The sequence below is a fragment of the Neltuma alba genome, unplaced genomic scaffold (assembly GCF_004799145.2).
Source record: "Neltuma alba isolate B1F8T4 unplaced genomic scaffold, ASM479914v2 tig00012910_pilon, whole genome shotgun sequence".
NCBI classification, from domain to species: Eukaryota; Viridiplantae; Streptophyta; class Magnoliopsida; order Fabales; family Fabaceae; genus Neltuma; species Neltuma alba.
In genome coordinates this window covers 172,566-196,524 of record NW_021637279.1, presented here as the reverse complement: position 1 = coordinate 196,524, position 23,959 = coordinate 172,566, and the positions used below count along the sequence as shown (strand labels likewise).

General features: G+C 31.0%; 2 protein-coding genes across 2 annotated transcripts; both read left to right on the top strand.

Moving 5' to 3' along the window:
- Positions 1-1,200: 1,200 nt before the first annotated feature.
- LOC114732392 (zinc finger BED domain-containing protein RICESLEEPER 2-like) lies at positions 1,201-3,780 on the top strand. The gene is made up of 3 exons (XM_028919677.1): positions 1,201-1,341; positions 1,988-3,669; positions 3,747-3,780. Exons 1-3 carry the CDS (start codon positions 1,201-1,203, stop codon positions 3,778-3,780), a joined length of 1,857 nt encoding a protein of 618 aa, XP_028775510.1.
- Positions 3,781-18,900: 15,120 nt separating this feature from the next.
- Positions 18,901-20,314, top strand: LOC114732391 (TMV resistance protein N-like). The gene is made up of 2 exons (XM_028919676.1): positions 18,901-19,352; positions 20,242-20,314. Exons 1-2 carry the CDS (start codon positions 18,901-18,903, stop codon positions 20,312-20,314), a joined length of 525 nt encoding a protein of 174 aa, XP_028775509.1.
- Positions 20,315-23,959: the final 3,645 nt, after the last annotated feature.

Here is a 23,959-nt window from a genome sequence, read left to right as displayed (position 1 = left end):
TTTTATTTTTTGTGTGTTGAAAAATGATTGCTCAATTATGGTACTTTTTCAGTACTAAATATAAGACTTATTTTATAGTGTGAATTACACTGCAAAATGAGTCTTACATTGAGGATCAGAAGAGTAGTATTTGATACATATATATATTCTCATAACTTAAAAGGTCAACTTTATGATAAGAACTACTCCGGTCCTTGTTTGTTATAAGATCTAATTATTGAGTTTATTTTAGTCTCAAATACAAGATTTATTTTTTATATTTATTAATTTTTTTGAAAATGACTCCTATTGGTACTCTCTCAATCATAATCAGATAGGAGAGAGGGAGGATATTAAGAAAGACAATTATAGTGTTTTAGAAAAAATGTATTATATTTCTTACAATTAGGGGTGGGAATAGGCCAGGCGGCCTGTCAGGGGCCTGTGGCCTGGCCTATTTAACTATCAGAATAGGCTCAGGCCTGTGAAATGGCCTGTTTATCTTATCAGGCCAGGCTCAGGCCTGATAATTAGCCTTTTAGGCCTGTTAGGCCGGCCTGGGCCTGTTTTTTTTTTCTTAGGGTTAAAATTGTAATTTCATAGGGGTGAGAAATTTACCCTAAGTCACTCGGTCACTCCTAATCTCCTACTCTCCCGGTCTCCCCGCTCACGCTGCCGTCGCCCCACTCGCCCGTCTCTTCTTCAATCTTCAGTTCTTCGGCTTTGGAGTTTGGACGGTCCCATTTCATTTTCGCCGAAAACAGACTACGCTTAATCCTTCCAGCCCAAACAGCGTACAGTGGAAGTTCCAGGCTTCTCTACTCTCTGGTCGGCGCTCGGCAACAGAAAATAGCAGACGGCAGAACTCAGAAGCTAGTCGACGGCGGCGCACGGGCTGATAGCGCACATTCAGGTACCCACTAGCTAATCGCACACGCTTCCCTTCCTCCCTTCTTCTTCCATTTTGTTCTTCGGTTGATCGCTGGCTGCGTTTTTTGATTCCATCATAGATATAAATCTGCTGCCTCTGCATTTTCGATTCCATCATAGATATAAATCTGCTGCCTCTGCATTTTCGATTCCATCATAGATATAAATCTGCTGCCTCTGCATTTTCGATTCCATCACATATATATATGTATTATCTAGTCAAGCGCTACCTATTGATTCTTTTATTTCTGGATTGAGAATACCGAGTGTTGTAGCCTGATTGATTCTTTTATGGTTCAAACTTCTGATCTGCCGACGCCGTGCAAAGACCCGAGTGATTTAGCCTTGTTTGTTTGCAAATTTGTCTCCCAAAGCTCTCAGCCTCTCACTTACATTCAGAAGTTGCAGTCCGAGTTAACATTGGCAGAACAAGTAAGTTGTAAGTTTTCTCTTTGGTTCACAAATTTAATGCATTGATTGTGTTTGCTTCTGAAATTATAATTCGTGATATGAATGTCCTTATTCTGGGAGAAAGGGGAACCACTAGAATAAAAATATTTGCATCGATCTGTAGACTGCAAGTAAGCCTGATGACGTGTTTGCTTCTTCTTTGTGTTCTTATCTGATAAATTAATCCAAGGTTTGTGATTGATATATAGGCTGGAGTCATTATTAGTTTTCTGGTATTTGTGATTGATATATCGGTTGGAGTCATTACTAGTTTTCTAGTAATAATAGTCAATTCAGGTAGCTCATCAATCTGTTTCATATCAGATTTGCTGAATATAATGGTCAATTCATTAGCTTTATTTGCATTGCTCTTGCTGAGGACGTGTTTGCTCTTGCTCGTTGCTCTTGCTCGTTCCTCTTATTCAGTATATTAATTTACATACTCTTTATTTTTCTGATTTTTTATTGTTATTGAGTTCTAGTTAATGTCAACTCTACTTGGAAGTGAAACAATGTCATCCAATTCATTCCTCCTAATACAAATGCAATTGAGGTCAATCAACAAGCACCAACAGATTCTAGTCAACAAACTAATGATGAGAATGATGGTGGTGATTGTATCATTCAGAAAAAGAGGCGAAAGACTTCAGGTATTTGGGAGGAAATGGATCAAGTTGAAACTGATAATGGGCTCAAAGGTAGATGCAAGTATTGCAAACAACTATTTGCATACTCAGGCAAGGGAGCTAGCACTTCCCATCTTTGGAGGCATGTTGGATCTTGCTTGCAAAGGAAGTTGCACACTTCTTCACAACAAAAGCAACCCACCATTCCATTCCAACCTTCTAATCAGAGTGTTAATCCATTTATAGCACCTGGTGCGAGATATTCTAATGAAAAGATGAGGGAAATAATGGCTACTGCAATTATGGTACACGAGCATCCTTTTAACATTGTTGAGGATGAGGTCTGGATGTGGGGCTTTCAGTATGCAAATTCTGAATTTCAAAAAATTTCTCGCAAGACGGCAAGAAGTGATTGTTTGGCCATATATGAGGCAGAAAAGAAACAATTAAAAGCTCTATTACAAGGTGTGAGCAAGATTAGTTTGACCACTGATATGTGGAAATCAGCTCACCAAGTAGCTGAATACATGGTTATCACTGGTCATTTCATAGATGCGGGGTGGAATCTGCAAAAGAGGGTTTTGAGTTTTGTGAAAGTTCCTGCTCCTAGACGGGGAATTGACGTGGCAGATGCTATTTTCAAGTGTTTGAAGGCTTGGGGGATTGAAAACAAAGTATTTTCTGTTTCAGTTGACAATGCTTCTTATAATGATTCTTGTTTGAGGGCTCTTAAAGATACCCTATCACTTAGTAGTTCATTGCCTCTTGGTGGTAGTTTGTTTCATGTTAGATGTTGTGCACACATACTAAATTTGTTGGTGCAAGATGGCCTTGGTAGAATTAGGGACATCATACATAATGTCCGTGAGAGTGTGAAATATATTAACTATAATGATTCAAGGCTGAAAGCATTTTGTGATGTTGTTGAGCAGAAACGGTTGAAGGAAAAGAAGCTCATCATTGATTGTCCAACAAGATGGAATTCTACATATAAGATGTTGTCTACTGCTTTGAAGTTCAAGGTTGTCTTTCCTGCTTATAAAGAAAGAGAGCCACATTACAACTATGCACCATCAGAAGAGGATTGGAATAAGGTTGAGAAGATTTGTAAACTTTTAAAAGTGTTCAATCTAGCAACCCATGTCATCTCAGGTAGTGAGTATCCTACTGCAAATTTGTACCTTCCTGAAGTTTGGAGAGTGAAACAAGTAATTGATAATGCCATAGAAGATGATGATTTCTTCATTACAGACATGGCATCCTCAATGAAAGAGAAGTTTGACAAATATTGGGGGGAATGTAATATGTTAATGGCTATTGCAAGTGTTCTAGATCCGAGGTGCAAATTATATGTTGTTAATTATTGTTTCCCTCTAATTTATAAACCTGATTATGTGGCTTCAGAGAATGTGGATAAAGTGGTGAGTAGTATGAAAACAATGTATGATGAGTATATTGGCATGTATAAGGGAGAGACAACTATGGGTAATGAACTTGTTAATGCTAGCAACAACTCTCCTGTCAATGTTTCTGGTTCTTCCATAGTTACTGGATTCGACCAAATCATGACCATTGTTCGTGAAAAGCAAGCAATTCCCCCAATGAAATCAGAATTGGAAGCTTACCTTGAGGAGGGTGTTTACATTCCTGATGGTAGTTCTAACTCATTCAGCGCCTTGGAGTGGTGGAAAAATAATAGTCTAAAGTATAAGATTTTGTCTAAGATGGCAGCTGATGTCTTAGCTATTCCAATTTCAACAGTGGCATCAGAGTCTACATTCAGTGCTGGTGGTAGAGTTATTGATGAATATCATTCTAAATTGAATGAACAATCAATTGAAGCACTTATTTGTGGTGGGGATTGGCTTCGCAATAAGTATGGTTTGAAAAAGAAACCAAAGGTACAAATCTTGAATTATAAAAAGAATACAATTTCTTATATTTATTAGTTATTAAATTTTGTTATGATCTAATATATATTTGATTTTTTCTTCTCAGGTGTTTGAACAAGAAGAAGAAATTGTGTTGAAGATTTAATGCTTTGTAGTTGTATGATTCGTTATAATTGTAACAAGAACAATTGTGTTAATTTGATTATTTCATATTTTGTTTGTATTTTGGATAATTTGGATGAAGTTATTATAATTTTGAATGGATTTATTTATGTTTACAATTTATTAAAAAATGCAGGCCTCTTAACAGGCCACAGGCCAGGCCAGGCCTGTAAACAGGCCAGGCTCAGGCCAATTAAAAGGCCTTTTACAGGCCACAGGCTAGGCTCAGGCCAACAGGCCTCATCACAGGCCTGGCCTGTTAAGGGTGAGGCCTGGCCTGGCCTGGCCTGTTTCCACCCCTACTTACAATTGACTAACTTACTTAATTTTTTTAATTAAATGAAAATAGTTAAATATATTTTATATTAAAAACTGAAATGGTATATCAATAAATTGTAGTTCATGTATTGTGAATAATTAGGCAGGCTCCGTGTATTGCATGAAGTGGAAGGAACAAGTCCCTTTCTCTAATCTAACTTGTAAACAATGCTAAATAAATTTATAAATATTATATTGATTTGATATCAATTATCTATCAGGTCCTAAATAAAGAATATAATTACTAAAAAGATCCAATGGTAACCAAACAACTTGCAACGGCAAGTTTTAAAGTAATAAATAACAACTACTCGTTTATTATTGGGACTTATTAATAACTATTTTCTCTTCTCATAACCTCATTATATTTAAGAAGCTTTTACAAGCATTGAATAATAATAATAATAATAATAATAATAATAATAATAATAATAATAATAATAATAAATAATTATTATTATTATTATTATTATTATTATTATTATTATTATTATTATTAAGTGTTTAAAATCACAAGTAGAATTGTTTTGGCTAAAGTATATTTTTGGTCTTTTGACTTTATACAATGTTTCATTTTGATCTCTTAATTTTAAAAAAATATGTTTTTAATCTTTTAATCAGAAAATCATTAGCAAAAACCAATGATATTGATATCTTGAATATTGATAAAACATTTTCAAATACAAACATATTAAGTTTAATTTTCATAAAAACCACGAACGTTATAAAAAAATCATCATTTAATGCTAGCAATTTTAGGGTTAAAATACTAAAAATATATTTTTTAAAATTAAGAGACTAAATTAAAATTTTGTCTAAAAATAAATGACTGAATATATATTTTAGCCAATTGCTTTTTTCACATGAAACAGATCTTCTATGGGTATGTTTGGATTAGGGTTGGACAAAACTGACTTCTAGTTCAACTAACTTTTGTAGTTGAAGTTAGAGCAAAAGTCAGTTAGGGTATGTTTGGATATGTATTTTTAAAAAGTTAGTTGAAAAAGTTGAAAGTTATTTGAATGATTAATAGAAAAGTTAGTTTAGTTATAAAATAACTGAAAGGAACATGAACTTTATTAAATAGTATTGTTTGAAATTTTATGTTTTCAATGTGATAATAGTTTGAAAAATATGTAAAATTATTATGATAAAATATAAATGCTTTATTTGTGAAATTATAAAATAAAAATATTTGTTATGAAGAAAAATTTGAAAACACATTGTAGATAATTAATTAAATATACATAATGGACAAACATGAATATAAATTAAAATTCATTTGGTCTGAATAAAAACTTATTATGCTAATGAAGGAAATGAGACAGAGGGGAAAATGTGAGGGTAAATCTGGGATGTTTATTTTTAATAATCACCGTTTGAGAAACTGCAGTTTAAAGAGTCAGATTTTTCTCTGTTGAATCCAACTGAGGTTGAAAGCCAGAAGTTGGGTGGAAAAGTTGTCTCAGCCAAACAATATTTTGTGTCCAACTCAATTTGCAATCTCAGTTTCACAGATTCCAAAGCACAACTGCAGTTTCAAACTGCAATCCAAACATGCTCTATCTGAGTTAACGATCTTCAAATGGAAATGGGTCACGGATATCTGAAACCACTGGGCCCAATATTAAACGGCCCAAATAAGAATGCTCTTTCTTCTGTATTTGGTGGATCAAGCTTTTAAAAATTAGTCAGGTTCATGGCCCAAAACAAATTTTCATTTTCACTTTTTGGTTGTGGTCAAAATTTTCATCCTAACTTGTAGGCTGTTTTTTTGCAGAGGCTTCTCAGTTTGAATTTTGAAACTTTCAATCTGGAATTTGTCACACGTAAATATCTATATATAAATATATTTACATATGATACATATGTTTTCCTTATTTCAAGTTTGCTAAATTGTAATTGATACATATGTTTTTCTTACCTAACTCGTTTTGTTGACTTGACTAATCACTATCGATGGCGGTGAAATTTATTTTGGTCTCAAATGCAAGACTTATTTGTCGTATTTATTAATTTTTTCTAAATTACTTCTATTGATATTCCTTCAATCATAATCAAATAGAAGGGAGAGAGGATATTAAGGAAGATGATTATGGTATTTTAGAAAAAAAATTATATTTCTTATAATTAACTAACTTACTTAACTCTTTTAATTAAATAAAATTAGTTAAATAGGTTTTATATTAAGGACTGGAAGACTATATTAATAAATTGCAGTTCATGTATTGTGAATAATTAGGTAGGCTCCATGTACTGCATGAAGTGCAAAGAATAAGTCCCTTTCTCCGATCCGACTTATAAACAATGCAAAATAAATTTATCAATTTTATATTGATTTGATATCCGTTATCTATCAAGTCTCAAGTGAAGAATATAATTACTAAAAAGTCTCAATAGCAACCGAACAACTTGCAACTGCAAGTTTTACAATAGTAACTAGTAATTACTCATTTATTATTGGGACTCATCAATAATTATTTTCTTTTCTTAGAACGTCGTTATAATTCTAACTTGATTATTTCAATTAGAGAGAGTTATTTGTAAGCTTAATATGCATATGTATCTGTGTGTCTCAACTTGCACTTTCTAAACATACTGTCTCCTCCCAAAAAAAAAAAAAACAATTAACTGACAGTTAATACATACTATATATCTGGCAAAAAAAATACACAATAGGTAATTAAATACTTTCTTTCCGATCAACTTTTTTTTTGGGATAAAGAAAATGTAATTAAATACTAACTTGGGTCCTAAATGTATCAAGTAGATCTTATATAACCTTAAGGTTGGAAGAAGTAGTATTTAGATGTTGTAATGGGATTAATTAAGAGAGAAGCAAGCAATTCAGGACGCGTACTCGCCTAATCACCTCAATTTTTACTAGTTTCATTGCTAAAGATTAAACGGAGCATGTACAATTCTTAAAGTTTACTTTTTCCAGTTCAAAATATAAGCTAAATTTTATTCATTTACGTTTATCAATAAACTAGTAAAATTAGTTTAAAACAATAAATATATAAAGCATATTTTTTCCAAATATGTCCTTATTAATGAAGAGAATAAATAAAAGATGTAATAAATGAATCAAAAAGGAGAGAGAATATACGGGAGTAAAATTAGAAAACAAAATTCATTAAATGTTTAGATAAAAGTGAATGCTATCTCATAAAAAAGCCAAGCCCCCAACAATTTTAGCTTATATTTTGAACTGGAGGGAGTACTTTGAGAATTTGAAAAAAAAAAAAAACACGTGAATACCGAAACGAGTCAGCCGTCGCTGTATGCATATGACTCTAATTAATTTAGTATATATGTATCCAAGTCTACTGTTTTTTTCCTCAGTTAATATAATAACCATATATATATACACTTCTCTGATATTTAATATAAGATCTACTTAATTAATTTGATTAGATTAAAAAAGTTAAGTAAATTAATTATAAGAAATATGACATATTCTAAGACATCATAATCGTTTTCCTTAATATCCTCCCTCCCCCTCTTACTTGATCATGGTTGAGGGAATATCAATAGGAGTAATTTAAAAAAAATTAATAAATATGAGAAATAAGTCTTACATTTAAGATTCACATCAACTCAATAATTAAATCATATATTAAGGACAGGAGTATATAGTTTATACTTCAGAAAGCGGAATGGAAAGGCTGAAAACAATATTTTAGAAACTAGTAACCTAATTAATTGAAATAATGTTAATTTCATATACATGCATACGTATATAACTGATCGACATTGTAGAGTACATCTTTATATTTATAGACATTAATAGTCTATTTAAAATTTTTAGTGTTATTTTTTTAGTTGTACTCTCATTAGCTATTTATTAATCTTACTGTATTAATTATTTACTAATTCACTATCTTTTTTCATAAACAAAGGTGCTTTTAAAAAATCATTTATATTTTTTTTTACATATTTATTGTTTTTCATTAATTTTAACTAATTTTTTATTTAAATAATTTGTTTTTTTCCTGTATTTTATAAAAGAAAATTCAGGGAGCATATCAAAGCTGCTTGGCCTTTTCTGTCAAATGCTCAACCTTGGAATTTGTTCACTTCTTTGATAATGAGGCGTCAACGCTTGACTCATCTGTCATCTTTGAATTTAGTAAGAAGGTTTCTAAAGCAATAATTACATGGGCTTCCAGCAATAACGTTTCTAAATCAACGATTCCAATTCCGTTCCTACTCATGAATAATAAACAAATTTTAATTAGGAAAAATTGTACTGAGATCCCACAGTAGAGAAAATACAGCAAAAACGTCCATAGAAACCTTCTAATTAATCACAAGTCTCAAAGAGACCTTAGTGCAATTTAATAAATTGTGGATAGACTTTTCTGTCAGTGGTGAGATAGACCAAAGCTGTTGAAACTAGCCCTATTTTCATTTGAAATTTTCACCATTACTCGTGCAAGGCAACAAGAAAGAGGAACCCAAACTTCACCATTTTTCTTTCCCCTTCCTATTCGAAAATCTTGGCCACTCCACTCGCATCAGATGTTGGAAAAAAAGAACTGAAAATTTCGGTGTGTTCCTTTCCATTTGCTGCCAATTTCCTATTCAAAAGTTGACATTGAAGGTGATGCTCATCAGCATCCACTTTCTGGTGTGATTCTACTTTTTCTTCATATTAAATGGATAGTTTGTTGCTTTTCGTGTTGCAATGACGATCTTGGCGGTTTAGGTGGTTACAATTTGTTATAATGGGTTAACCGAGGAATGAAATAGATGAGTTTTTGTGCGATTTGTTGTATCTGATTCATCTTCAACATTCACACGATGTTTCAACTGGTCTTCATCGGTTTTATCATCCAATATAGGAGACTCAGTGATTCTATTCTAGATTGGCAGCATTTCTTTCCAACTTCCCCTTCATTTTTTGTATTTTTCTTTTGGTTTTCTCCCATCTTTCCTAAAATCCGTGGCATTCTCTCACTTTTTTCTGCATCATGATCATAATTTGAATGTGGGTGACAATTGTTGGTAATAGTAATATATCTATGAGTCAAGAACATTGTAGCTTATACTTAATTCTATTTTTCCCCCAAAAAAAAGTGATGACAGATACAACTATTAAGTATAAAGACAATAAGTAGCAATTTTGCTTTTAGAAAAAACATATATTAATTAAGAAGAAAGTTAAATTCATTGGAAGTAAATAAACTGGAGGAAGTCAGGAAAGCATGTTATACCACTTGAATACAAATTGGAAAGAAATATTTCGTAACAAGTGAAATAATGTGAGTTTGTGCTGAAATAACATTTAACTCATTGGTATGACTTTCATAATTTGATGATATTGGAATATAATATAATGTTCTTTTTTACACAAGGTGTGCGCCCAAACAATTCATGGAAGTGTGCCAACATATAAAAGAGAGATAAAAGGTCTTATGAAGAGGTTGAAGAAGATAGGATCTTATGCAATTATAACTGTTGTTATAATAGTCATTTTCTACTCTTATAATTATCATAACCTGTTGTCGTAGTTGTAATTTTTCACTGTCATAGTTGTCATTATCTGTTCTTGTAGTTGTTATTTCCTTCTGTCTTAGTTGTCATCTCATGGTGTTATTGTTGCCATTTGACTTTTTTCTTACTTTGTCTTCCTTGTTATGTAATTTTTTTTTTTTGCAGAGTAATTGTTTAACCATAACTTTTTATGTGCTATTAAGCCATAATTATTTGAGAATGAAGATAAAATTAACAACGAAGTGAAATGTGCCAAAGTTTATATCTAGTTAGATACATGAGTTTATTTACTAGACTAAGTTAATTTTCCTAATATGGTTTGCAATTAAGGTTCACATGATCTGTACATGTTAAATTTGGTTAACAGTAATTCGTGTGGCATTCATGCCCTTTCGTGGTTATAAGAGTGGGATAGCACTGTTCATGATTGTGCAAGATATAGTATCCAAAATACTCGAAGAATGAACTACAAGAGTTTAAGATTGAAGGCCTATGATGGCTGGTTATTCATAGAAACCATGAATATGGAGATAAAGTACCATCAATGCTCTAGATTTCAACCAAAGCAAGAAGAAGAGATAAAGCTATTGATAATTATGGGTGTTAGAAATGACTAGTGATGGCCCTCCGATTGGTAACTAATTTTGTAGTAAGATTATGTTGAACAGTATATAATATGATTATTTACTTTCTTCTACATATGTTAAATGTTTCCATATCTTACATGTAATAGGAACTATTCCAATTATGTTGAATGTCATTTATTTACTTGCTTATTAAACATAAAACATAAAACATATATTACTAGGAAATTTAACAAGTGACAGTGCAATTACTAGCAGGTTGGAGTGTAAATATTAATAACTGATACAGGATACATTGACAACTAAAGATATTCACTACAAAAAAACAGCTGATTAGCGACGGAAACAAATTCTGTCACTAATTTCTGACGGAATTGCGACGGAAATTCCATCGCTAATATTTTTGACGGATTAGCGACGTCGCTAATCCGTTAGAAAATCCGTTAATAAATATTTAGTGACAGAATTAGCGACGGAATCTTTTTCCGTCAGAAAATTCCGTCACTAATCCGTCAAAAAAATTAGCGATGGAAATTCCGTCCCAATTTCGTCAGAAATTAGTGACGGAATTTGTTTCCGTCACTAATTTTAAGAAAATAAATTACATAGCATATATATACAAGTAGGAAAATACTGTTTATCATAACCTATTTAAATCATTTAATTTTTTATATAGAAAAATTTATTAGATTTTACTATGGTAGTTATTTTTTGAATAACAAGATTTTTTGACTAATTGTAAATGATTTTCTCAAAAATATAAAACACATATACATAATATAATATAATGTAATATAATATATATAATCAAATTGTATATCTTATCATGTTAATTAAAAAATAAATTTAAAAATTATTTATAAAAAATTATTTATGATTTAAAATTCAAAATTAGTGTTGTTAGAAATTAAAATTATATTAAAAATATTTTTTAAAAAATAAAAAATTATAAAAATAGTAAAACAAATATTTAAAAATGATTTTTTTATTAAAATAGTTATGATTAAAATTATCATATAGTATATTTTTAGTTTTTAATAATATATATGTGTATATATAATTGTTTGTGTAAAATAATATAATATATATATATATATTTAATTTTACATAATAAGTCAATAGGCTTATTGTAGCTCAACTGGTAAAGCCGCACGTGCGCACGGAGGAGGTCCTGGCTTCAAGCCATGGAGAAGTCACTTTGAGAAGGGAATTATGTGGTGGTGACACGTGGCGCACACGTGGCAGGCAGAGGTGAGGTGGCAGCGACATGTGGAGGTGGTCCTAGTGATGACGTGGCAATTGGTAGAGGTGCCACGTGGCATTTTATTTTATTTTTAAAAAATCGAGTTAGCGACGGATTTCCATCACTAATTTGAGACGGAATTTTTCCTTAGCGACGGATTTTCCGTCGCTAATTAAAAAATTCCGTCGCTAAAAGCAAATTTTTTTTTGTAGTGATTCTTAATTTCAAATATGCAATTGAATTATATATATCTTAAAATATAAATATCATAGCAGATTATACCTCATTATATAACCAGAATGTATTGTAGAAAGTTATGTCAATTGAATGCCATTAAAAAAGAACAATTCTAGCTATTGACAAGTCATAATGTTGCCATTAATAAGTAATATAGAAGCTATTGACAAGTCTAACTATAACCAGTGACAAATCAAGATGCAATTGATGATAAATGATTGTATAATTTCATATTAGTTATGGTAAATGTGCTATCAATGATTTTATATAACATTATAACAAACTTTATATCAGTAGATAAATTGATAAGTGATAATGCAGCAACTAACAAATGGGGAAGCATGTAGTGATAATGCATGGTGCAGATAATTACAATTGACATCTTTCACAGCTTCATATACACATAATTATACTGATTTCATAACGCATCGCAAAAGTAATATGAGTTGCATGTATCCAATATCAAACTAAGTATTAGTGTGTATTGTCATATATACAAAAAATTTCCTTCCCAACCATTTACAAAAAAATAGGCTTCCACAACATATTCTCAACTTAGATTTGGGTTCTTACTTGTCTTGGCAGTATGTTTAGTCTCGTTGCAATCTTCCACAGCACATGGAATTGATGTGGCTCTCCAATTTCATTAAACAAGGTAGATAGAGATATAGAAAATCAATTTACACCTCTAAAAAAATTGATCAATCCTGCAGTAAATGATAAGTTAGGATGCATATAATGATAACCTAGCAGTACATCAATAACAACTTACATAGCAAAAAAATGAAAGTAGAAACCATTCGTTCAAATTAAACCTACATATTTTGCTCTTTTATTGATCATCCCTTACTGCTTTTGTATGATCATTATTTCCATGCACTTAATATCACTTTTATTAGTACAAATCATCATTATATCTAATAGTTGTATTTGGTATAACTTTTTTTGGGGAAAAAAACAGAATTAAGTATATATTGCTATTACCAACAGTTGTCACCCACATTCAAATTATGATCATGGTGCAGAAAAACGAGAGAATGCCACGGATTTTAGGAAAGATGAGAGAAAACCAAAAGGAAAAAGACAAAAAATGAAATGGAAGTTGGAAAGAAATGATGCCAATCTAGAATAGGATCATTGGGTCTCCTATTTTGGGTGATAAAACTGATGAATACTAGCTAAAACATTGTGTGAATGTTGAAGATGAATCAGATGCAACAGTATACTTCAAATCGCACAAATTGTAACCACCTAAACCGCACAGATTGTATCAATGCAACACGAAAGGCAACAAATTGGACGCCGATGAGCATCACCTTCAATGTCAACTTTTGAATAGGAAATTGGGAGCAAATGGGAAGGAACGCACTGAAATTTTCAGTCCCTTTTTTCCAACACCTGATGCGACTGGAGTGACCAAGGTTTTTGAATAGGAAGGGGAAAGAAAAATGGTGAAGTTTTGGTTCCTCTTTCTTGTTGCCTTATACGAGTAATGGTGGAAATTTCAAATGAAAATAGGGCAAGTTTCAGCAGCTTTGGTCTGTCTCATCAGGGCAGAGAGGTCTATTCATAATTTACTAAATTACACTGAGGTCCCTTTGAGACTTGTGATTAATTAGAAGGTTTCAGGAACGTTTTTGCTGTATTTTTTCTGCTGTGGGACCTCGCTGCAATTTTTCCTTTTTCCTATAACTTATTATTTATGAATATTTGATCTTGAGATAATAGTAAATAAAAAAAATCATTGTAGTAATTATTAACTAATTGTCATATAACTTAGACTGAATGACCTTTATTGATAAATTTGCATATTCTTATACAGAGTGATAGAGCACTACTTTAATCCTTAATGTAAGAATTACTTAACTAATTTACATAGATTAAAAAAATTAAATAAATTTCTTAATTCTATTAAATGTGACTTGATCTTTCTTAAATATTCCTCCATAACTAACAGGGATTTGAATCTAATGGAAGAGCAAATTCTTATAGTGAACCAAGATTTAAATCTCTGTTGGGAGAAGTACACATTTAGTGTTCGACAAATGCCTTAAACAAAATTACCTTCAGTAGAAGGATACTTATACTTAGCAAAAAAAAAAAAAAACTCTGTGTAACATTACATTATGTATTAATTTATAAGTTAGACAAATTAGTTTGAAAAAATAATAAATATAAGACAAAAATTAATTACAATGTTACATTTAGAATCAAAATTAACTTCCTAATTAGTTCTACAACCAGGATAGGATGAATACAAGAGAATATGATATTGTATTGAATCTAGATCTGATAATATTCATCAATTTCTCTCTATGTTTTCCCCGCTAAATATAATATTTTCGGTTAAATGAATATAAAGGGTATAAATTTTATGCAAATAAGATATATATATATATATATATATATTCAGTTGTAGACAATGATATAACTTAGCAGAGTATATGGGAGGTTGCATCATTGATTCATTTTTCATTTTGGCCAAACAAGTCTAGATTTATGTGAAAACTTAAAACTGGAAATCAAGCCGCAGTTAATTAATTAATATTTCATGTCGATCAGGAATAATTCAATCACGTTTTTGGAAAATCATGTATAAATAATATGTTTGCCATTAAACAAATATATCAACACCAAGTTAAATAATCGCGCGAGGCAAAACGTCAAAAGAAATCGATTCTCAGTCACTATCGTGACGACAGCAAAACTCCTATTTTGCGCGTAAAATGCTTAAAAAACTTATCTAACAATTAAATAAAAACCCAAACAAGTCATCAGGATAAACAGTATTAGAATTATTTGATATCTTATTTTCCAAACTACCTTCCCTCCAATTAGAGCGTATCACAATTAATTTAGAGGATTATATGTATATTTCATATATAAGAAATGATGACTTTTTAAAAAAAGGAAAAAATGGTAGCTAAATTGGAGAAACATAGCATCAGGTTTCACCAAATTATTATTTTTTTGAATGGAAAGAAATTTTATTACTCCGAAAATTTACAAAAGGGGCACAGCAGATAAAAAGAAAGCAATCAGAAGCTCCAAGTTACATTCGGAAAGAAGACTTTAGCTTTGAAGACCTGGTGGGCCCAAGAAAAGGCTTCATTCATGAGCTTGTGGCAGAAGAGGAATCTATTACGGGCACTCCAGGGTTTCCAGCATATGATACCAAACAAGGTGCTCCAGTGGGTTCCACCTCTCTTAGGATCCAGGTGTTGCTTAAACCAAACGGTGAAAGGCTGGGCAAAGAAGCTAGTGATCTGATCTGCCGGTAGGACCAGATTCCAGCATGCAGAGGCGAGGTTGCATTTCCGAGGTATATGATCCAAATCCTCTGGTCTTCTTCCACAAATTATCATTATTTGGTTAATATAACATCAGACATATAATTTGTCTCAATGATGGTGGACACCGGTGGCCGCAATTCTCTGTTTGCTAGAAAAATTCTTGGTCCATTCGGATTATCATCAAATTTATCTAATATTATATGATATAGATGCCTAATTGAAAAATATTAAAAAAAAATTACTAAATTAGTTATCTGTAACAAATATATGTGAACTTCTCTGAATTAGAAACTACTTCTTCCTTGCATTCAATGAGGATATTTTGAAAAAAAAATATAAATTTGGGATGCCAAGTAGATTGAGATCTTATATTTAAAACTAAATCCAACTCTTAACTAATTTTTATATTAGGCGCGGAAGTTTGTGTGTGTGTGTGTACGCATGCCTGAACATGTACTAGCACAAACAGAAGTAATGTCACAAATTATTTAAATATATATAGTTACTAGTGGAATGTCTCACTTTTTAACTCTCTAATCATCTTAAAATAATCTTTCACTTCGAATGTAACCATGAATTATGTTAGTATACGTCAAACATGTGTAACACAATCACAACTAATGACAAATTAAACAGTCTATATATAAAATAAGTTCTTGGTTAAGATGATAAGCGGTCTTATCCTATAAGAAGAAGAAAAAAAGTTTAAATATCAAAAAATATACCTGTTGGAAGAGTTTTAACCTTAATAGTCTTAGCCCTATCTCTTACAACCAAGTTATTAACGAATTAATAACCTTTAATGGGTGAATTCAAATGAATTAAAGTTATTGAATTAATTAGCGTAGCCGAAAAAATCACGGTTTCAAACTATAATTTCAACTCAGGCCAAAAGAAAACCATAATTTCAACCCTTTGCACCATTTTTCCCCCCTTCCAATGCGTTGCATGTGCTCATAATTTTAAAAGAAATGTAGCATTGAATTCTGACTTAAAAAGTGAAATTGTCCGGACACTTGAGATAGACTAATTAACGAGGAATTTATAAAAAGAAATCGGTAGTGGGCCAGTTTTATTAAATAGATGCAATTCATCAAGTCATAGCTGTATGTCATTATATGTATAGACCGCCTTTTAGTTTATCGCGTGAAATCAACAATCTGATATTAAATATTACTGATTGACTAATAGTCCTTTGGTTTACAATGTTAAGTCATTTCTACACAAATTTCTTAATTCATAAATACGTCATGTGGAGATTACTACTTATTTATCAATTTAAATTTAATTTACCTCTACAGCTAATGTTTAAATGTGACTTTTTATATTTTTTCTATTCTTTATAACTTCATTTAATATGGATAAAATTACAAAAAAAAAATTTCAATTTGAAACAAATTTAACAAGTTAACTAACTACCATATTTTGATTTTGATGAACCAATTAAAATAACTTATAATATGAGCTACAGGAAGTATTATTATTCCTAGCTAGCGTGGGACACAATGTTAATAGCTGTAGATAGACATAATTTTTTACACCCAACACCTTCACTGCCTAAATATAAGCCCTAGTATTTAAAAATACACAAACTAAGAAGGTACCAAAGTCTATGAATTATGTAAAAAGAATTTCATTTTTATCCTCTATTTAATGTCACGATTTTTAATAGAATTAACTTATGTTTAGGGATAAAAGGAAGGTGAAAATGTTTACTTATATTTAGTAGCAGGAAAAGTTGAGCAATAAAGTAAAAGTGGGAGTAAATTATTTTAATTCAAGAGGGGGGCTGCACACTTCAGAACAAAAATTAGAATAATATAACTGTTTTCCAGTTTCGTCACTATATTTTACATGGGGATATAATTAGAAGTTAAAATTTCAGGAAATTTATGAATAAACAAATAACTTGTTGGGCATCCTAGTAAGGGATATTTTGGACTTAAAGGTTACATATAAACAGATTCAATTACCATATTTTAACATCAAAGCCTTAGTATTAGATTCATGGATTTTTATTTGAATGCTTTTCTTTTTTATTCAACCCAAGTTAATGCGGGACTTACTTCTTTCCACATCAACGATCTCCCTTGACTTCCGAACAGATGAACATACAAATTAAATTAATACTCCTATGGTGCTATTTATAAGTTACCTTCAAAATATTTTTCTGATAAAAACCTTAAACTTCATTAACTCTCATTTAAAATTCAACAACTTTTTAACTTCATCCCTATTTAACAACCTAATGAAAATAAAGTCAACATAATAATAAATGAAGGGTAAAGTTGTACATTCATTTAAAAAATTTTCTTTCTCTGTTTTATAAATAAGATTAAAAAAATTTCTTCTCTCTTTGTCCTATAAATTAAGAGAATGTTTTTCTTGGTTCTAAACTTTTAGCATGAATGTATAATTTTATCTTTCATTTATTATAGTATAAATAGTTATTTTTTTCAAAAACAATATATATTAAATAGAGATAAAGTTGAAAAATTGTTATATTTTAATAAAGAGTTAATACGGTTTAAGTTTTTTTAGTCTATGTAAAACATGTTGAAAGTGACTTATAAATAAGACCAGAGGAGTATTTAGTTAGCACCAAGAGGCAAAAAGAAGGAATAATTTTTTTTTTGCCACAAAAAAGAAGCAATAGGTAGTAGTGCTAAAAGCACTGTAAGCCGTGAAAATGACTTTGGTCCAAAGAGAATTAAATAATCAATTGGCCTTTCCATTATATTATCATGAGCATAATATATCGACATTACATTCATATTCGGCTGCAAATTAATATTTGAATGTATATGTTCAATCGGGCCTACATGAAATAAACTATACGCAAGTAATAAATTTATATTTTCAATCTAAAGAGATGACATGACACTAAAAAAAAAAGTAAGAAATGAAAATATTTTTAGACGCGTTTGAAGAACAGGATATTCATAGCTAGCAAGCTAACCCAACATTAAAAAAAGTCGGTGAAAAAAAAAGGTACCAAACTGGCAGGTTCAATAGGAAAACTAGTAAACCGGCCAGTGGTTCGGTCTAGTTTGAATCCTAAACCGGTTATAAAGTAAACCGGCATCAACCCGGTCAAATTAGTATGAACTAGTTTGAATGATCATGTTGCTATTAGTTCTATTTTTCTCATTTAGCTCATAATATCTCAGTCACTATAGATTTAAATAAATTTTATTGATAATTTTGACATCAATGACTATTAATTTTAGTTATTGAGGAATGATAAAGATTAAATTTCTCAATGTTATTATACTTTGTTATTGTTGCAATCAAACTATTATTGTATTTCGTTGTGTTTTGTTATTAATAATTATTAATATTGTTGTATTTTATTATTTTTAATTGAATTTTATTATTTTAACATGACTGGTTTGATCTCGAGTTGACCCTGTTCGACCCATCGGTTTAGGGTTTGGTTCGATTTATTTTTTTCTTTTAAAAAAAAGCATAAATTCCAATAAAATCTACGACTTGTGCTTGATTCAGACTTTCCAAGTACAAGGTATTTTCCCAGGTTTGACTTTTTCGCCATTTTCCCTCAGTTTCAATGCTCAAAATTCATATATATACGTAACGTTGCATAACGATGCGTGCTTACAGAACCACAAACATAGACCAAACCCTAGTTCGGTAGCTAGCTAGCTAGACACAATCCTTTGTTTGAAGATGGGATTGCCTGCAAAACTTTGTCACAACATTGCGCGGCCTGCATGCGACGTGTTCATAAACCACCGTACGGCTGATACGAGACGTACGGTGGTTCGCTTGCTGTACGACCATTTGGTGCAGCAACGCTGCAAGCCATTCTTGGACGCAGAAACTATGAAACCTGGAGATAGGTTGTTGGACACAATTGGTAAAGCTATACGAGGATGTAAGGTTGGGGTTGCTGTCTTTTCGCCTCGTTATTGTGACTCTTATTTCTGTCTCCATGAGCTTTCACTTCTCGTTGAATCAAAGAAATGGATCGTTCCCATTTTCTATGATGTGAAGCCGTCACAGCTTCGTGTAAAGGAGAGTGCAATATTGAGCTGTTCCCATAATGATCTGAAGAAGTTTAACTTCGCAGTTGAAGAAGCTAAGTCCATTGTGGGATTGCCCTTCGACTCTTCAAAAGAGTATGCTATAAATATAAATATATATATTTTCTGTCCTGGCACTTTAAGTTTTATTAGTTTTGATGATGTCTTTCCCCTATAACAATGACTTTCAATCTTGAAGCTGAGAGGACCCATGAATCTCTATGAAGTTTTCCTTTTCTTTTTCTTTAAATACTCTCACCATTTAATTTGATGATTTTTTTTTATATAAAACATAAATTCTTCACTCTCTTCCTTAAGTTTTATTAGTTTTGATGATGTATTTGCCCTATAATAATGACTTTCAATCTTGAAACTGAGACGACCCATGAATTTCTATGAAGTTTCCTCTCTCTTTTTAAAAAATACTTTCACCATTTAATTTGATGATTTTTTTTATATAAAACATAAATTATTCATCATTCTTTTCCTTAAAAAGGAAAATTTTAGGAATTCATGGATTCTCAGCTTCAGAAGATCCATTACCGACAAGGTCATGGGAACTTGAGGTGCTGGGGGTAAGTTTAATTATGAGAGGTAGGGCAATTTGATACGTTATTAATAGTTGGAATCAGGATAAGATGAACAATAGAACAAGTAGACATTTAAACCAAAACATTTTCATATGCATTACACAGAATGAATTCCAATTGTTTTGGAAACATAAGCAATAAAAGAAGACGCAAACCCATATTGAATTGTAGATATATGATTGTTTTGCAGAGAAGTCAATTACTTATTAATAGCGAACATTTTAAATAATAAGAAAATAACCACCATTCCTATGAAAACACCAACTGAAAGGAGAAGTAAACGTTGTAGCATTGACATAAAATAAACTTCGGTGCACTATATGTTGAAGTTTGATATTATATATATATATATATATATATATATATATATAAATGATGGGGTTGATTGATTGCAGTGACTGGTCGGAGCTGGTAAGTGAAGCTTCAAATGCCGTGATGAGCAAATTGAATGAAGAAATCAGTGGATGATGATGAGTACTTAATTAATGAGGGAAATTTGGTCAGCATGCCAATATGCTTCTATTTGTGTATTCTCCTAAGTTCATCAGTTTGGCTCGATTAGAAGCTCTCACCAACAATAAATAATGTCGCGCCAAGGCTAAGTATAGGGTTTTTATCCTATATATATAGGCTTTAGGCCATATCAATGTGTAATATTTCAATTCCCTGCGACTTGTCTTCAAATCAATGATTCTCATCAGCCATTCCACAATGAATAATACTGCTTAATATAAGACTTTATTTGACTTTTATTTTGATCTTAAATATAAGATCCCAATCCATTTTGTCTATCATATTTATGCAGTTTTTTTTTAAAATAATCTTTCTAATAATTATAGTTTTAGCCAACACACTTAATTAGCCAAGATATTTTAGTAAAAACAACACATATTTATTACAAATAACTAACTTAACTTATTTCCTTAATCTCTTCAAATTAGTCAACTAGCTCTTATAATTAGGACCAGAGGTAATACTACCCTTCTTCTTAATACAAGAACTACTTAACTAATTTGAATAATTAAGAAAGTTAGTTAAATTAGTTATTTGTAATAAATATAAGTTGATTTTTCAAAAGTATTCTTTTAATCATGATTATCTTTGGATGGAAACTCATATTATGTGTAATCAGCAGGGATAATTTAGAGAATGAATTATAAATTTGAAAGACAAAATGAATTGAGATATTACATTTAGGACCAAATCAAATCTCAGCTAGCTTTTATATCAAGGATCGGAGGTAGTACATTTTTCAGATTTTTTGGAACAGTATAATGTGATATAAATTTATTCTTGATAGATATATTTTCATTAGTAAAAAATGTAAATCACGAATGCAATAAAGACAAAAAAGTGATGAGAGCATTGATTTATTTTATGAAATTTGTAGAAATGTGTACTATTTATAAATTATATATGATCATCTTGAGTTCTATAAATACCAAAAAAAAAGGCCGTTCTAGTTTAATTTAGTGTCAAACCAGCAATTTTTCTAATGCACATGGAAAAATGTCATTAATTATCCTAGCAACTTCTTATATTTTGGACCTTTTTTCTTCAGAAAACTTCCTATATTAATTATGGACCGGAGGGATAACATGGTAGATTGGTAGTGTTTTAGTTTTGATTTAATGTGGTTTTTGTATGATATGACATGGTCCTATGAACGCTTCCATCTCAAAGCCGTAATGGTTTAACGTTGGAAAGTAGGTTGGTAGGGAATGCATATGTGAATCAGTGAATGTTATCAATAATGAGCCTGTTTGGCCCATCGTTTGGAGGGTAATAAGTTACTTTTTTTCAAGCAAAAATATGGTTGAAAAATTTGTGGTGTTTGGGTTAGCGATGGAGCAATCTGACTTTTACATAAAAAGCTATAATAAGTGATAAGTAAAAATTAGCTACTTATGACTTATGGCTTTTGAAACATGAAAAGAGAAAAAGTTAAGAAATTTACTACTTCTCCTGATTCTTATTATAAGCCTCAAATAATTAATTTGTAAATAATAAAAAGGCTAAAGTATATATTGGTCATTTAACATTATGTGAGATTTCAGTTTAGTCCTTTAACCTTAAAAGGTATACTTTCAATCCTTTAACCTCAAAATTATTAATCTTAAATGATGATTTTTTGTAACAATCATGGTTGTTTTGAATATTAAACTTCATATGTTAGCATTTAGTAATATTTTATCAGTATTTAAGAGCTTAATATAATCATTTTTTGTTAACAATTTTATGAATAGAGGACTAAAAGTTTATTTTTTAAAGTTGAGGGATCAAAATGAAATATTGTGTAAAGTTAAAGGACTAAACGTATACTTTAGCCTAATAAAAAATTAGTTAAAATTAGTTGAAAGGAATAAATAAATTAGACATTTACTTTTGTTTTCAAATCTGCCCCTAGAAATATACTTTTGTTTTCAAATATGCCTTTATAATAAATGACAAAAAAAAAAGAGAAAATATATGAGATCAACATTCAACAAGAGCTAATAAATAATTTAAAATTATTATATTATGTAAATTGATAATTTTTTATTTTTTATTATTTAAAAAAGTCTTACTCATTTTGAAAATTTTACAAACTCAACTTACTTATTCAATCATAATCCAAATAATTTACTTTCACAAACTAACTTTTATAAAATCTAATCTAAACATAATTTACATCACCTAATTTAACTTTTACCCGATCTAATTTTCTAATTGCTAATTCGAACTGACCCAATGACCTGCGCCCACAGAAAGACGGACTAGCTAGCATGGTTTTCTTCAAACCCACTACGTTGTACGTAGTTTAGGAAATCAGATCTATTAAAATAATGATGACGATGATAACAGATATTCATGAGGAAATCAGATCTATTAAAATAATGACGACGATGATAACAGATATTCATGACATATTTTCTTTTGGGGCGTATTTACCCAAAAAAAAAAGAGGTTTTGCTGTCTCCATCAACCTTAACGATTGAGCCCTTTAAGTTCGTTTGTGTTCCCATGCTGCGGCGAAATCATTTCGTTTTATTGATTAAAAATAAAAAGTACACTTTAAAGATGAGGGGGAGAGATTTTGGGCCAAAGTTAGGTTGGGGAGAGAGAGAAACCCTAGCCGCATGCTCCTCTTCTTGGTTCTTGAGGAAGCTGTTGTTCTTATGCACTATTGGTTTCTTTCTTCGGGCTTTTCTTGCACATCATATGGTCTTGTTCGTGTAGGAAGCTGTCGGATTAAGTTTCCATGGTCAAGAACGTAACATTCGTGTAAGAAAATGCAAACAATACAAGTTTATATTGTGTGAGCGCACGCCTCTTAACTTGGCTTTGTCTGTGTGGTTTCTATTTTCAAGTCTTCGCATGTGTTCTTTTGTTTGTGTCTGCCGCCTGCAGTAAGGTCGCTTTTGTTTGTGTCTGTGTGTTTTCTATTTTCAAGTCTCCACGTGTAAGAAAATGCAAACAATACAAGTTTATATTGTGTGAGCGCATGCCTCTTAACTTGGCTTTGTCTGTGTGTTTTCTATTTTCAAGTCTTCGCATGTGTTCTTTTGTTTGTGTCTGCCGCCTGCAGTAGGGTCGCTTTTGTTCCTTTATTTACTTTTTAGCTGTTTTAACTCGTGTAACACATGTGGATCTTATCACATTTAGTAAGATTTCTTTCTAAGACGAGAATTCTTATGCCTAACCAGGGGAAAAAAAAAAAAGTTGACCTTACTAATACCAGTCGGTGTAATAGAAGGAGTTTGTCCCTCTTGTGATAAACTAATTAAACTTTGAATCCTTACTAATAAACGTGCATATATCTATTATCTTAAATAGAATTACCTATAATAGAAGGATGACTGTACCTAATTAGAAACATAAAATATAATACATGTTTCCTTAAAAAAAATTGATAACAAGAAAAATATAAATAAATATTAGCCAAATAATATATTCATTTTTCAATTTTCACAATTATTGCTTTCCCTTCCTCGGTTTGGCACAAGTGATCTGGCATGTATGCATACCACTGTTGCAGTATAAATATAGAACAAGGCTAGTTAATATTAGCTTTATTATTTTGGAACCATCACATATATATATATGAAATATAAAATATAAAATTTATGCAAA